Source organism: Peromyscus californicus, unplaced genomic scaffold, assembly GCF_007827085.1.
Source record: "Peromyscus californicus insignis strain IS unplaced genomic scaffold, ASM782708v3 Scaffold_8__1_contigs__length_139910024, whole genome shotgun sequence".
Taxonomy (NCBI): Eukaryota; Metazoa; Chordata; class Mammalia; order Rodentia; family Cricetidae; genus Peromyscus; species Peromyscus californicus.
Genome location: NW_026294606.1, coordinates 9,891,079 through 9,907,424, shown reverse-complemented (window position 1 = coordinate 9,907,424; position 16,346 = coordinate 9,891,079). Strand labels below are relative to the sequence as shown.

The 16,346-nt window shown below is 42.7% G+C and overlaps 1 protein-coding gene across 5 annotated transcripts in view; it reads left to right on the top strand.

Moving 5' to 3' along the window:
• Window positions 1–16,346, top strand: part of Simc1 (SUMO interacting motifs containing 1) — a 35,879-nt gene that overhangs the window by 10,791 nt on the left and 8,742 nt on the right. For all 5 annotated transcript variants that reach the window (XM_052729093.1, XM_052729091.1, XM_052729090.1 and 2 more), the window contains 5 exons: window positions 2,407–2,639; window positions 3,309–3,378; window positions 10,814–10,968; window positions 14,025–14,177; window positions 15,778–15,906. In XM_052729093.1, the coding sequence (XP_052585053.1) occupies window positions 2,407–2,639; window positions 3,309–3,378; window positions 10,814–10,968; window positions 14,025–14,177; window positions 15,778–15,906 (740 nt within the window). The remainder of the gene's footprint in view (window positions 1–2,406; window positions 2,640–3,308; window positions 3,379–10,813; window positions 10,969–14,024; window positions 14,178–15,777; window positions 15,907–16,346) is intronic.

The window sequence follows — 16,346 nt, the reverse complement described above, 5'->3', positions numbered from 1 at the left end:
CAAATCATCCTTAGAATTTGGAAGTAGAAACTAAATTTTAAAACTTTAATGTGAATACCATTTCCCATTTGTCTTCATTGACCTATGAGAACTACATTAGATATATATAGACAAAAATGTGACAATCTCACAGCATGAAACCTTTTTGTTATCCAAAACCACACCCTCAACCTTAAGAAGAGAAGTTTAAAGTACTCAGTGGTGGGGCATGCCTTTAATCCCAGTACTCGGGAAGTAGAAGCAGGCAGATCTCTGAGTCTGAGGACAGCCAGAGCTATACAGAGAAACCCTGTCTTGAAAAAACAAACAAACAAACCAAGTCAAAAGGTAGGCAGGCTGGCAAAATGGCTCAGTAGGTAAAGGCACTTGCTGCCAAGCCTGGCAACTTGTATTCTATATATAGACTGAACCCACATGGTAGAAGTAGAGAACTGGCTCCTATAAATTGTCCTCTGACCCCCACATTTGCACTGTGGTATACACTTGTGCTCATAAACACACGCACACACACACACACACAGATAGATATAGATAGGTAGATAGATAGACAGACAGACAGATAAATGAAATGTGATTTTTAAAAGTCAAAAAGGCAGGGCTGGAAGATAGCTCAGTGCTTAATAGTGTCTACTACTTTTCCAGAGGAACAGGTTCAGTTCCCAGCACCCATATAGGGTGGGTCAGAACCTCCTGAACTTCCAGCTCCAGGGCACTCAGTGCACAAATCCACACCTAGACATACATGCATATATAAAATTGAAAATAAAAATCTTTTTAAAAATTTTTTTAAAAAGTATTTTTTAAAAAACATTTTAATGTGTTTAAACTCACTCATAGTGTTATCAGACATTTATTATGAATAATTCCATGTATTCCCTTCCCAGTTGCCTTTTATACATAACCATTTCAATTTTTAAAGTAATTGGTATTTTTTTAAACATACGTATTTGTGCCAGGTGATTGTGGCACACACCTTTAATCCCAGCACTTGGGAGGCAGAGACAGGTAGATCTCTGTGAGTTCAAGGCCAGCCTGGTCTACAGAGTGAGTTCCAGGAAAGGTGCCAAAGCTACACAGAGAAACCCTATCTCAAAAAAACAAACAAACAAAAAAAAACATACATATATGTATTTGTTATTGTTTTGCTGTTTATAGAATGTAATGGTTAAGAACCATGCATGGTGATACAGGCCTGTAATGCTAGTACTTGGGAGATAGAGGCAGGAGGATCAGGAGTTCAAGGCCAGTACTGATGCAAACCTGGGCTGTGATACCCTCTCAAAAAGAAAAGAGGCCGGGCGGTGGTGGCGCACGCCTTTAATCCCAGCACTCGGGAGGCAGAGCCAGGCGGATCTCTGTGAGTTCGAGGCCAGCCTGGGCTACCAAGTGAGTTCCAGGAAAAGGCGCAAAGCTACACAGAGAAACCCTGTCTCGAAAAAACCAAAAAAAAAAAAAAAAAAAAGAAAAAGAAAAGAGAAAGATTGGGAGGAGGAGGAAGAAAGTGGTATTCATTCTTCTAGCAACACAATGGGATCAAGTCTTTTTATGTCTTTTTCATGTATGAGTGCTCTATCTGCACGTACAACTTTATGCCAGAAGAGGGCATCAGATCCCACTATAGATGGTTGTGAGCCACCATGTGGGTGCTGGGAATTGATCTCAGGACCTCTGGAAGAACAGCCAGTGCTCTTTTTTTTTTAATTTATTTATTTTTATTATATGTGCATTGGTGTTTTGCCTACATCTATGTCTATGTAAGGTATCAGATCTTAGAGTTACAGACAGTTGTTAGCTGCCATGTGGTGCTGGAAACTGAACCCGGGTCCTCTGGAAGAGCAGTCAGTGCTCTTAACCACTGAGCCATCTCTCCAGCCCCACTTAAGTCTTCTTATCACTATTAAAATCTCTACTATACCTTTGTCACTACCCTATAATCCTAGCACTTAGAAGATGGAGGCAGGAAGATTAGGAACTCAAAGCCAGTCTCTGACTGCTCGTGGCTCTTTGGTATTTGTGTTTCTGTTACTTCTGTTTTTTGAGACAGGGCTTCTCTGTGTAGCCTTGGCTATCCTGGAACTCACTCTGTAGACCAGGCTGGCTTTAAACTCAGAGATCGACCTGCCTCTGCCTCCCGAGTGCTGGGATTAAAGGCATGTGCCACCACACCCAGCTTTCTGTTACATTTTAATATAGATGAAATCATGTTGTATTTAGAATTCTTGTCTTTTAACTTCTCTACATCCATCATTAAGAGGTTTTTTTTTTTTTAATAGAGCTTTCTTGTCTCTTTAATAAAATGTTTCAAATGCATAGAAAACTTTGCTGTTTTCAACCTGTTGCAGAACCTCTTGCTTTTAGGAAGTGTAGAGTCCATCCTGATGTCTGTCTATCTCTTTGTCTCTACAGAGCAAGGGTCAGAAATTAGAGCCCATCCCTCATCGAAGACTAAGAATGGTGACAAACACTATTGAAGAAAACTTTCCTTTGGGGACTGTGCAGTTCTTAATGGACTTTGTTTCACCCCAGCATTACCCACCCAGAGAAATTGTGGCTCACATCATCCAGAAAATCCTGCTCAGTGGCTCTGAGACTGTGGATGTCCTCAAGGAGGCCTACATGCTTCTCATGAAAATTCAACAGTATGAATCATTACCACTGGCTGACCTAGTCTTCTAGGGACTGTACACTCAGGGCACAGCTTCCCTTATCTAAGCTTTATTCAGCTGACATGGGGAGGGTTCTTAATAATGTTGGTTGTAAGGGGCAGGAAACCCAATCAAAACTGGCTTCAATTGCTGGTAAAGGAATTTAATAACTTATTTTCACTAGAAACCTGGGAATAAGATGTTATTTGATACTGTTTTCCTAAGTGGCTACTGGGACCCAGCTTTTAACTCTGCCTTGGTTCTAGCTTTGGAGCTAGAACCCAGAATATTCTAAGGCTGAATAGTCTTCAGCTTTAAATTTTTATGGTACTTTGAGTTAGAAAATCAACTTCCATAATTACATAACAATTCTGAAACTGAGTCATATTATAATTGGCTTAACATGACACATGAATCCATTTTTGAGACAATCACAGTGAATGATAGAATATTGTAATTAACTCAGCAAATCACATGCTTCATGCAGTCCTGGTAGGTAAAGCTCAATGGCTATGAGCTGGCCAGAGACTGACATAGTGTGGTACTGGAGGGTAGGCCAGAGTCTCAGGGTGAGAAGATGCTTTGTCTCCTGTCCTCGTGCAGACCCTATCCCTTCTGCCACTAAATTCCCCAGAATTCTGATTGATGTCACTTGACTTTCAGGCTGCATCCAGCCAATGCCAAGACCGTGGAATGGGACTGGAAACTGCTCACCTATGTCATGGAAGAAGAGGTAACATAAATTATGAAGATATATCTTTTGCAGAGGAATTTTTTTTTTAAGATTTATTTATTTATTATGTATACAGTGTTCTGTCTGCATGTATGCCTGCAGGCCAGATGAGGGCACCAGATCTCATTACGGATGGTTGTGAGCCATCATGTGGTTGCTGGGAATTGAACTCAGTACCTCTGGAAGAACAGCCAGTGCTCTTAACCGCTGAGCCATCTCTCCAGCCCTTGCAGAGGAATTTTTAAACTACATTTATTTGTGTGTGTGTGTGTGTGTGTGTGTGTGTGTGTGTGTGTGTGTGTATGTGTGTGTGTGTATGTATGTATGTATGTATGTATGTATGTGGTTGTGTATTTGAAAACACCATGTTGTGTGTGGAAGTCAGAAAACAGCTTGCAGGAGTTGGTTCTCTCCTTCCATCCTGTGGGTCTTGGGGATTGAACTCATTGTCAGGCTTGGCAGGAATTGCCTTTACCCACTGAGCCATTATTTCCTGCTGACAGTCCTACCCTACCAAAAAATTACTGTTAAAAAAAATGTGGTCTCCCAACTCAGATATTAATATATTCATGTCTTCTCTCCTTGAAACCAAACTAAAAATATTAGTGGGAGGGTTGGTGACACAGCTCAGTGGTGGAGCACTTGCCTGCCATGCATGAGACCCTGAATCTAGTCCCTAGTACTGCAGACAAGTAAACATTAATGCTAGTAAATAAATGAAGAAAGGAAGCCAGGCAGCGGTGGCGCACACCTTTAATCCCAGCACTGGGAAGCAGAGGCAGGCGGATCTCTGTGAGTTCGAGGCCAGCCTAGGCTACAGAGTGAGTTCCAGGAAAGGCGCAAAGCTACACAGAGAAACTCTGTCTTGAAAAAACAAAAAAATGAATGAATGAATGAATGAATGAATGAATGAAGAAAGTTATACTCCACAGCTGTGAAAATAGGGGAAAGTGAGTCAAGATTCAAGGGGTCTAAGGAAGAAGACATTAAGGTGATGAGTCATGAGTCTGGTCAGAGACAGCCAGGAGCTAGAACACTTGTAGAAGAGACCGTAGCCAGGGAAGGAAATCTTCACTTTGGAGCACCAAAGGAGTTTCCACTCAGAAATGCAGTATATATGCTGAGCAGGATGAATGAATCCAGTACGGATGGTGAGTATCTTCTGAAAATCATTACGTGGAGCTGTCAGCTACTACATTCTGGAACATAGTAGGCAAAAAAGTCTAAAGAAACGGCATGAACCATCTGTAATAAGCAAAAGCAGATGCTATAAAGTTAGTTAAAAAAAAAAAATTCCACATTCTGTCTTTAGTGACATCCAACTTTAACTGCTGGAGTTATTTTATCCGCTCACCCTGAAGTAATCAAGCAAGTGACTTTTTACTTCAAATTCTATACTCAGACAAACTATGAGTTAGGTATGAGGATGAAATAAAGATGTGGGTTGGAAAGGTTGTTCAGTGGTTAAGAGCACTGACTGGTCTTGCAGAGGACCCAGATTCAATTCCCAGCACCCACGAGGTAGCTTATATCCATCTGTAACTCCAGTTGCAAGGGATCTGACTCCTTTTGACCTCTGTGGGCAACCGAAGCACATGTGGTATATACATACATGCAGGCAAAATAGTCATACCCATTAAATAAATTTCCAGATATGCAGGAACTTGAAAGTATACTCTCATACTCTGTTTCTCAGGAGGTTGAGTGCCCCAAAAAGGGGAAATATGGGATCCTAGGAGCACAAGATGGAATCCAAAAGAATATTAAAGAAAAATTCCAAAATGATATTGACTAGAAAACCAAGGGAGCAGTAATTCCAGAATGACATGGAATAACAAGGTATAATGACAGTAATAGAGACATCAACAAGATGGCCAAGTAAGATGCTCCAGGCCCTTGCTGTCCAATAGACACTGTGTCAGCAACAGGTCTCAGTTACCGTTCTATTGCTGTGATTAAACACCATGACCAAGGACAACTTAAAAGGAAGAATTTAGAGCATGGTGGCACACGCCTTTTGGGAGGCAGAGGCAGGTGATCTCTGAGTTCAAGGCCAGCCTGGTCTACAAAGCGAGTTCCAGGACAGCCAGGGCTGTTATACAGAGAAACTATGTCTTGAAAAACAAGTAAAATAAAAAGAAGGAAGGGTTTATTTATGGCATACAGTTTCAGAGGATAAGAGCCCATCACCATCATGGCAAGGAGCATGGCACTAGAGCAACAGCTGAAAACTCATCTAGATCCACAAACAGGAAGCCATAAGACCACCCACAGTGAGACACCTCCTTCAACAAGGTCACACCTTATAATCCTTCCCAAGTAGTCCCACTGACTGGAAACCAAGTATTCAAATATATGAACCTATGGGGGCCAATCTCATTCAAACCACCACATTCCACTCCCTGGCCCCATAATCTCATGGCCACATCATAATGCAAAATGCAAAACTTCAAAAGCCCCATAGTCTTAAAATCTCACCATTGTTTAAAGTCTAACATCTCTTATGATGTAACTGTAACCCTCTATAAACTCAAAATGCACATTATATACTTCTCTCTACTATGATACAGAATAACATTACGATTCCAAAAGGGAGGAAATAGGGCAGAGTGGGAAGTGCTGGACCACAGGGAAACAGCAGAGCAAACTCCAAATCCTTTATCTCATGTCTAATGTCAAAGAGCTAGATGACTCCACCCTTCTGGCTTTGCTGCCTGCAACATACTTCTCTCTTGTGCTGGTCCTACTCCCTGTATTCAGTTCCCCTTGGCAGATAGATGTCTAATGGCTCCTGCATCTCCAATATTTTGGGGTTTCCAATGCAGTCCAGGCTTCACTTTTACAGCTTTGTGCAATAACTTCTCAGGGCTTCTGTGTAAGGACTCCCTTGCCACATAACTGGTCTCAGCAGCTCTCCTTAACTGTGGAGGAAGATTGCACAACCCTTTTACTCATGTGTCCTTCATGACTCGAAAGCCAGAACTACATGGGCAACAATGCCAACTTTGGCTGCTTGCTTGAGATGGAGTGTGGCCCCTTGAATCATATTTGCAGCAGTTTTTAGGAACAGAAAATTCCTCTTGTCTTTTCAAAAGCCAGAAGCTTAGCTGGGTGGGGTCTTCCATCAAGGTGTCCCTTCATTCTAATGTGGTCAGGCCTTAATCTCCTCATGTCTTTCACACAAGCTAGCTCCAATTTAAATTTCCTGGGATGCTGCTCTTGTTGTCAAACTGGACATTTTGTATTTCTTCCTGCCCCACTTGCCTTTCATCATTGTAGACTTGAATAGAGTCATAACACAACACAGAGTGAATATTGGACTGTCTTGGAATGTCTTTCAAGGAAACTAATACTTCATAATTTGGCCTCAGGCAAATTCTTAGGACAAGGTCAAAAAGCAGCCATGTTCTTTGCCAGAATATCACAAGAACAGTCTTTAGCCCAGCTGCAAATATTGTTCCCCTGAAACCTCTGAGTGGGCCTCCAAAGTCCACATGGCTCTGCACCATCTGCCAGGCTCCTACTTACATTAAGGCCCATTAAACTTACAGCATTTAGTCACTTTTTTAGTTGAAAATTTCAAAGTTGTCCACATTCATCCAAAAACACCACATAGAGTGGGGAAGAAGTCTCTGCATACACCAAGGCCAGCAGAATGTGGATCCAGGGGAGGCAAGAAGGAAATTTGGTTCAACATGACTCAATTTCTGGCATTGTTTCAAACTTCGAGAGTCTGACACCTGGTAGTTAGGCATATTTAAGCAGAGCACAACCTTGGAGGAAAGTTTTCCTGGTGATAAATAACTCAATCCCATGTGCACAATAAAGCTTAAGACATGACCACATTAAAACTCTTGTAAGGTACGAGTAACTTACGGTTCCAGAGAGTTAGAGTCCATGATAACCGAGCCAAGTCCTGATGGCAGGAACATCTGATAGCTCACATCTTGATCCAAGAGCAGGAGGCAGAGACTAGGAATAGTGGGAGGCTTTTGAAACCTCAAGTCCACCCCTAGTGACACACCTCCTCCAAGGCCTTCCCAAACAACCACCAACTAGGGACCAAGTATTCAAATGCCTGAGACTTATGGGGGGACATCTTATTCAAACCACCAGACAACATATGGACTACAAGACTTGTGAGAACTTCAGAGACTATAGAGTAGCTGCAGAGTACAGTCTAACTCATGACCATGAAGGTGTTCCATCAATAGAGGTAGCCATTTTGTAGTGTTTACCATGCTCAGGTACTTCCCCTTACTCAATGTAACAAGCTACATCCAGAAAGGAACCACTCATTCCCAGCTCCTCCTTAGAAACAGATTTCCCATACCCCAAGTGTGCCAGTTTGTCTGGGAGCTGCTCAAGAGATTAGTTTTTGTCCTGCCTGCGTCAGAGCATGGCAAAAACAATAGAATGGTTTGAAAACAGGCGGTAATGTCAAGTATCAGAACTACCGATAGTGTCTGCAATTCCATAGACAGACACCAGGGGAAGCAAGAGAGCGCTGAGAGAAGCAAGCCACTTGGGGAAATTAGGACAGTCAAAAGTACACTACATGGAGGCTAGCAAGATAGTTCAGTAGGTAACATCATGATGTCCTGAACCTATGTTAAAAATTCATTGCAGTTTGCAAATCTGTAATCCCAGCACTCCTGTAGTGAGCATAGTGAGTTGAGAGGAGACAGCATCCCCTAAGAGATGTCAGGTTAGGTACGTTGGAATAAACAGATCAGCAAAGAACCTGTTTCAGGCTGGGTGTGGTGGTGCAAGCCTTTAATCCCAGCACTCAGGAGGCAGAGACAGGCAGATTTCTGTGAGTTCGAGGCCAGCCTGGCCTACAAAGAGAATTCTAGGACAGCCAGGGCTGTTACACAGTGAAATCCTGTCTTGAAAAACCAAAAAGAGAGAACCTGTTTCAACAAAGTGGAAGAGAAGAAAGGACTCTTAAGTTATCCTCTGGCCTTTAACTGCCACATATAGATCATGGAATGCTAAATATGCACTTAAAAGCATGGTATATGGGGAACAGCATGATGGCTCACCAGGGAAAGGGACTTGGTGTCAAGGCTGACAGCCTGAGTTTAATCCCCTTAACCCACACGGCAGAAGAAAACTGACTTCCACAGATGTATAGATATGTGCATGTGTGCATGCATAGACACTCATATAAATATGATTAATATTTAAACAATAAGGTTTGGTTTGGCTGTCCTGGAACTCACTCCATAGACCAGGCTGACCTTGAACTCAGAAACCTGCCTGCCTCTGCCTCCTGAGTGCTTGGATCAAGGCGTGTACCACCACCGCCCAGCACAAAAAGTTTTTTAAATATAGTGCATGAGGCTGGGAAGAAGGCTCAGTAGGTAAAAGTACTTACTGTGCAAGCATGAGTCCCTGAATTCAAATCCCCTGCATCCATGTAAAAAGATGGGTGTGACTATATACACCTATAACCCTGGCACTGTGGGGGCAGAGACAAGAGGATTACTGGGACTTGCATGCCATCAGCCTGCTTCTAAGTTAAGTGAGAGACCATGGGGATCAGACAACGTGATAGAGCAGGGCACCTGATGTCTTCCTCTGCCCTCCCTGCAAGTGCATGGGTACACATACACACACCACATACACAAAACAGAATAAGGACAGTACATGTACATGCCTAAAGTGGGTATTACTAAAAAAGGGACAGGTCCAGAATTTCAAGCCATACTGATTGCTAAATGTCTTACCCTAAATAAATCCAATCTGTACATACTAGAAAAGGTACTTTCTTCAAATACCTAATTCCAAAAAAAGGTCACAACCTAAGAGTTCATTCTCTAAAAACTATAAAAATAAAGCTGTTAGCTAGACTTAAGAAAAAGAAGATAAACAGATCATTAGAGGAGCCGGGGGTGGTGGCACACGCCTTTGATCCCAACATTCGAGAGGCAGAAGCAAGCTGGTCTCTGTGAATTCGAGGACATCCTAGTCTACTGTAGGAGACCAGCCCCCACATTTATTTACCCCAGAAACTCTTGAAAAATGAGGGATAAGAGACTTAGTTAAAAATAGAGGGAGAAAGAAAACACAGGATAGACTTAGGTGGGCCTGGATCCTTATCCAAAGGTCTATAACAATGCCAAGGGATGGATCAAAAGACCTCCCTCTTGCTGATTAGACCTTGGAAACACCTGGTACCCAGGCCCATGGTCCAACAGTCTACAAAGTGAGTTCCAGGACAGCCAGGGCTGTTACACAGAGAAACCCTGTTTCAACAAACCAAAAAAAAAAAAGATTAGAGATTAAACAACTATATGCCAAAAAAAAGATAATATATAAGAAATGGATAAATTTTTAGACATGTATATCTTGCCATGAGTAAATCATGAAAATTTATATTTTTATATATAATATATATATAACTACCACCTCCTCACATGTTAAAGGCTTTGTCCCCAGCTTGTAGATAAAAGGTGACTGAATAGAGGGCAGAGGTGGTGTGTACCTTTAATCCCAGCATTTGGGGAGGCAGGTGGATCTTTGAGTTCAAGGCTAGCCTGGTCTACAGAGTGAGTTCCAGGACAGCAATACACAGAGACCCTGTATCAAAACAAAACAAAGGGTGACTGAATGAGGGCTTTTAGTCCATTGGTGGGTTCATAGTGGTGGCATTAGAGGAGGTTGGTACTGGTTGGAGGAAGTTGGATACTAAAGGCATTCTGGGACATTCCATTGAAGAATTTTTATCTCAGTGCAGCTCCGTTTTGCAGGATGACCGATTTTTGGATCCTTGTGCATGACTATGAATAAGCTGATAGTTGTATCAGGATTGTCCTCACAGTGACAAATACTTGAAAGAATTTAAAAGGGCAGATTTATTTGGGCTTTTGGTCTCAGATTTCAGTCCAAACTGTAATGAGTCAAACACCCCAGTAGAAGGGTGGCAGTGAGGGGAAATCACTCACTTAAAAGCATTCAAACAGCAGGAGAAGGGGCTGGATCAAGATACGTCCTTTCAAGGCATGCTCCCAGTGACCTGTTTCAATCCACCTAGGCCTCATCTCCTAAGGTGCCAAACCTCCTAAAAGAACACCAGCTGAGGTGTTATCCTCCAAAACATGAGCGTGTAGAGGACGCACATTCAAACTCTAACACTACTTTAAAAGGGCTAAGATAGAAATTTGATCTGGTATCTATTTTACATTTTTAGGCAAGACTATGAGGAATGAGTCTGTGTCATTGTTGGTGAGAATGCAAGCGGTACAACACTCTACAAAGCAGTTGATAGTTTCTATTGCCGTGACTCAGTACCTGCTGTCTCCCACAACCTCTCTTTGATAGACAGACTTTCTGACTCATGGCATTTTCTTGGACTTTGGGTTGTGACAGCCTATGGTTTCCTGTCTTCAAGAGACTGAGAAGCAAGCCTGACTTATTCATTCTTCCACAGGGACAGACTCTTCCAGGACGAATCCTCTTTCTACGTTATGTAGTACAAACCCTGGAAGATGACTTCCAGCAGATCTTGAGGAGACAGCGGCAGCACCTCCAGCAATCCATTGCAAACACTGTTCTTTCGTGTGACAAACAGCCCCACAACGTCAGGTAATGAGCTGTTAGCCCTCTGGTATGACAAGAATAGGGACTGTAGTGTGTAACAAGTGTGTTAGTTCATCACTGACAGTGTATGAAAAGTCAAGGAAAGGGGGTTTATTTAAGGTCATCATTTTGGGGGTTTTCATCTGTCATAGCAGGAGCAGAGCTATTCAGCTCATGGCAGCCAGGAAACAAAGGAGATTAGTAAGGAAGGGGCCAAAGCAGCATGCATCCCCAAGGCCCTATTCCCAATGATCCACTTTTCCAGCTAGGCTCTCCCCTTCCACAGTTTGACCTTCTCCCAACAATCTACTCAGATTTTGAATTCATCGGTAGATTGGACCAACATTAGAGAAGAGCTTTCGTGATGGTGAGGCATAATTGTTTTAGGAAGTTCTCTCACAGACACACTAATCTGCTAGTGTTCTCAGTCACTCATGAACCCAGAGACTACAAGGGGATGAGATTTTCCTCATTGCTAAATACCATAAATTGGATCAATAACAAAACTGTGGACAATCAAAAGAACTGAACTGAAAATGTGTCTAAGTAGTGGGGATTACTCCCTTGTTCTGAAGATTATATGGAAAGTAAAAGTTTTGAGATCTCATATGTCTGAAAATCTTTTTTCTCTTGTGTATTGACTAATAAGTAGGCTGATTACTTTTAGTTTAGTTTAGATATTTAGAAATAAATTTTGTGCAGAACTTTGAAGAAATTGTCTTCTAGCTGTCAGAAGTGCTGTTAAGAAATCAGAAGCAGAGCTGGAGAGATGGCTCAGAGGTTAAGAGCACTGGCTGCTCTTCCAGAGGTCCTGAGTTCAATTCCCAGCAACCACATAATGGCTCACAACCATCTATAATGGGATCTGATGCCCTCTTCTGTCACAAAGGTATACATGCAAATAAAGCACATATATATATATTTAGAAATCAGAAGCGGGGCTGGAGGCATGGCTCAGTGGTTAGGAGCACTGGCTACCCTTCTAAAGGGCCTGGGTTCGATTCCTGGTATCCACATGACAACTCAAAAACATAAATAACTCCAGTTCTAGAAGATAGGACACCACCTTCTAGCCTCCATGGGCACCAGGCACATACATATGTGGTACACAGACATACATATAGATAAAATGAGCAAACACCTAAGATTAAAAAATAAAGCTGTCTAAATTTCATCAGTAATAATTTATAGAGAAAAATAATAGAAAGGGGCTGGAGCTCACACATCTCTTATCTTTGGTAATTGTTCTCTGATTTTGTGCATAACATCGGTTTTCCCCAAGTTAGTTGCCTTTGGCAGGGGAGTGGGGTTGTTTTGGTTATTTGGGTCTCTGATTCCTTTTTTTGTTGTTGGGGTTTTTTTTGGGGGGGGGGTTGTTTTTTTTTTTTTTTTTTTTTTTTGGTTTTTCGAGACAGGGTTTCTCTGTGTAGCTTTGCACCTTTCCTGGATCTCGCTCTGTAGGCCAGGCTGACCTCAAACTCACAGAGATCCACCTGCCTCTGCCTCCCGAATGCTGGGATTAAAGGTGCGCCACCACCACCTGGCTGTTGTTGGTTTTTTAAGACATGGTTTTTCTATGTAGCCCTGGCTGGCCTGGAATTCACTGTGTAGACCAGGCTGGATCTGCCTGCCTCTGCCTCCCGAGTGCTGGGATTAAAGGTGTGCACCACTGCACCCAAATCAGTACTCTACAATTTTATTTTCTCTAGTGTTACTGTGGTTTTAGGAGGGAAACAATTAAGTGTGTGTATTCAATACAACTTTTTTAAACTTGGTTACTTAAGCAATTAGTAATCATCAAAATAAATTTTAGGGCTGAGCAGTGGTGGAGCACGCCTTGGGAAGCACTTGGGAAGCAGAGGCAGGTAGATCTCTGTGAGTTTGAGGCCAGCCTGGTCTACAAAGCAAGTTCCAGCACAGCCAAGGCTACCAAGAAAAACCCTGTCTGGAAAACAAAAAACAACAACAAAATAAATCTTAACAATATGAGCTGTTTCCACCTTACTGATAGTGCCTGAGCCCCATGTGAAGTATGTCCAACTGCACATCCTCCAGCCCTAGTTCTTGCCTTCATAGATGACCCACCTCTCACCTAGTCCTGCTTTCCACCTCTAGGTAGAATTGCTGGTCAGAAAGTCATCTTTGCCCCAGAGGTGCTTTTCTGTAATTACAATTTATGGTAGCCACTTTTGATTGTCCAGTTGAATGGACTAGTAAAGCACACCTCAGTGGGCTGTGATGGTGTTTCCAGAGATCGTTAGATCTTGGGGGCTCTGCCCTAATGAATGTGTTAATTCCTTTATGAATTCATAGTACACTGATTGGGGGAAGTAGGGCCACATACTCATACTGGCCACTTCCTACATTCCCCTTTTCTGTTTTTTATCTACTAAGAAGTGAAGAACAGCCTCTGCCCCATGCTCCCCTTCCAGGATGTTTCTGCCTGACTGCACGGGTTCAAGCACCCATTGGCTGAACCCTCTAAAACCGTGAGCTGAGATAAAGCCTTCCTCCCTTAAGGTATTTCTGTCAGGTATTTACCACACAATGGTAAAACACAACTAATATATAATAATTTCTAGGAAAGTGTTGGAGGCTAGAGGTACAGCCCAGTAGTAGAGTGCTTGGCTGGCATGCATACACGAGGTCCTAGGCTCAGTCTTCAGTACCACAAAAGAAGAAAAAAGAAAAATGTTTGTATTTCAGTTTGCTTTTATAATCAGGCTGCAGTTAAATGTGTGATTTTCATTAGACTTATTTAAATTTTGAAAATAGCCGAGCAGTGGTGGTACACACTTTTAGTCCCAGCACTCGGGAGGCAGAGCAGGAGGATCTCTGTGAGTTAGAGGTCAGCCTGGTCTACAGAGAGAGTTCCAGGCTACACAGAGAAACCCTGTCTCAAAAAAAAAAAAAACAAAAATTAAAAAAAAAAACAGCCTGAAGGTCCTTGGCTGCCTTTGGAGGGACCTCCTGGTCTGGGAGTCCAGTGTGAGATGCAGGTCTGAACACTATAGGTGCAAGAGCAGTGCAAACTTTTCTTTCTCGCCTCTTCTGTGTTCCAGAGATGTTATCAAGTGGCTGGTCAAAGCAGTGACTGAAAATGAATTAACACAGCCCCCAGATGGGACTCAGACCTCTTCAGGAGCAGGAGTCTTGAAAACTAGCAGTGACCACTTGTCTCCCCATCCTAACCTGACCAGGAACACCAATCAGCTGTAAGGAGCAAACAAAGAGCTGTCTTCCAGGGCTGCAAAGAGTTGGTATTTAAAGAGTGGAACCAGTCCCAAAGAGCAGCTTGCCCCAGATTACCAACCTCTGTAACATAGACTGAATCTCACTAAAGACTTAGTCTGGACTAGGAGTGTAATGATGATAGGATCCTTGTGTGGCATGCTTTAGGACCTGGATTCCACCAGCAGAAAGGAAGGGAGGGCTGCTGCTTACAGGTCCTCACTGCTAAGCCTCCATGCCTGCACCTTCCAGTTCTCATTCGGTGTCACTTCCCCTTTCCAGCTCCCTTTTGTGGACACTAACCAAAGTCCTGAGCCTGCTTTCCCCGACACTGGGCACCTGCTCCCTTTGGGGACACCCCCTTCCTGCTCCTTGACTTCTAGTCTGATCCATCTCTCAACTCCCGGCCGCTCAAGACCTCTAGCTTGCCTGTCCTGTTGTTTTCTCTCAAACTCTAATAAAACTGTTCTCATGTTTAAAAAAAACAAACTTGATTAGATTTGGACAGAGATAACATAGTAACTTACAACCTATCATTGTAGGCCAGAATCTGTCCATTATTTGCCACTGTCTGCCGTTTCCTCTGAAAACAATGCCCTTCCATCAAATACCTATTTAAATGACTAGTAAGCCAGACTCACCCTTCTGAAGTGTTGCCCAAGATTCCCAGCCGCGTCTCTGCCTCTCTCCCATATTTGTGTCTGAAGGGAGAGAAGGTGAAAGTCTAGCGGTGGACATTCTGAAACTAGTCTTGGTAAGAACTACTGTGTCATAAAGAAACCAGGAATAGGAAAATTACATGGTAGGGCTACAGAGATGGCTCAGCAGTTAAGAGCACTGCTGCTCTTCCTGAGGACCCACCCAGTTCAGTTCCCAGCACCCCCATGGTGGCTCACAACCACTTGTAACTCCAGTTGCAGGGGATTTAGAGCCCTCTTGACCTGTTAGGACACCAGGACACAGTATGTGGCATGTAGACATACTTGCCTGAAAAATATTCATGCATAAAAGTAATTAATTTAAAATTTTTAAAAATTTAATGGCAGATGCTTGTCTTCTCCCATAACAAAGAAATTAAAATAAAGTTAGTCACTTTGGACCTGTTTCTTCATTTACAAAGTAGGGACATTACAGTGTCTTAAGTTCTCTAGACCCTTAGGATTGTGTGCTTCTGCTTATTTCACCCTCAAATTCTGAAAGGTTCACATATGATCTGGCAAAGGGATTCAGATGGATGAATTGCTCACTGAGAGCCAGCTAATAACTTGATTACTCTCCCTGGCCTGTTGTGTTTTGCTGACCCTCTAATAGTCTCTGTCCTTGTGTTGTTGCTGTTTGCTTGTTGGTTTTGTTTTGGTTTGTTTTGTTTGTGAGAGAGTCTAACCATGTAACTCTGGCTGGCCTGAAATTCACTGTGTAGACCAGGCTGGCTTTGAACTCAGAGGTTTTCTGAGTGCTGGAATTAAAGGCATGCACCTGCACACCCAGCAGTCTGTTCTTGGGATACACTGGTGGGGACCTCCAGCTTCAGGAAGCCTCTCACCAAGTCTTCCCACTCACTTGTATCCTGTGCTCTGGATCCAGGGTTGTGTGTCAGCTTCAGAGGATGTTGTCCATCGCTGTGGAGGTGGACAGGACTCCTACCTGCAGCTCCAATAAAATAGCTGAGATGATGTTTGGGTTTGTGCTGGACATCCCTGAGAGGAGTCAGAGGTAAGTCTAGTGGGATTGGTTTGTTTTAGTTTGGGTTGATTTCTCCAGTAAAAGGAGAACTAAAAAGCCATTTTTTAATTAACTTTTTTTTTTGAAATCTCTGCCTGCCAGAAACAGAATTTTAAGAGAAAAAAACCACAAACTAATTGAAAAAGGAAGAAAGGGGTAGGAGAACTACTTATGTCTTTGAGATGAAAGGAGGAGGTTCCCAAATAATCGATGTGCAGTCAAGGCGTAATTCCTTGGGAAGAAGCAGGATACCGTCAAGGCATCCTGAATCTCCCTACCATAGCAATTTGATTAACAAGTCATCCTTCAAGCTTAGACTTGGAATAGACAAAAATAAATAAAAGCTAACACTAAGTTTTTCTCAGAAGGGGTAAATTGACCACCCACCCAAATTATACTAGAAGATACATGAAGTACCGTTTACTTTGATT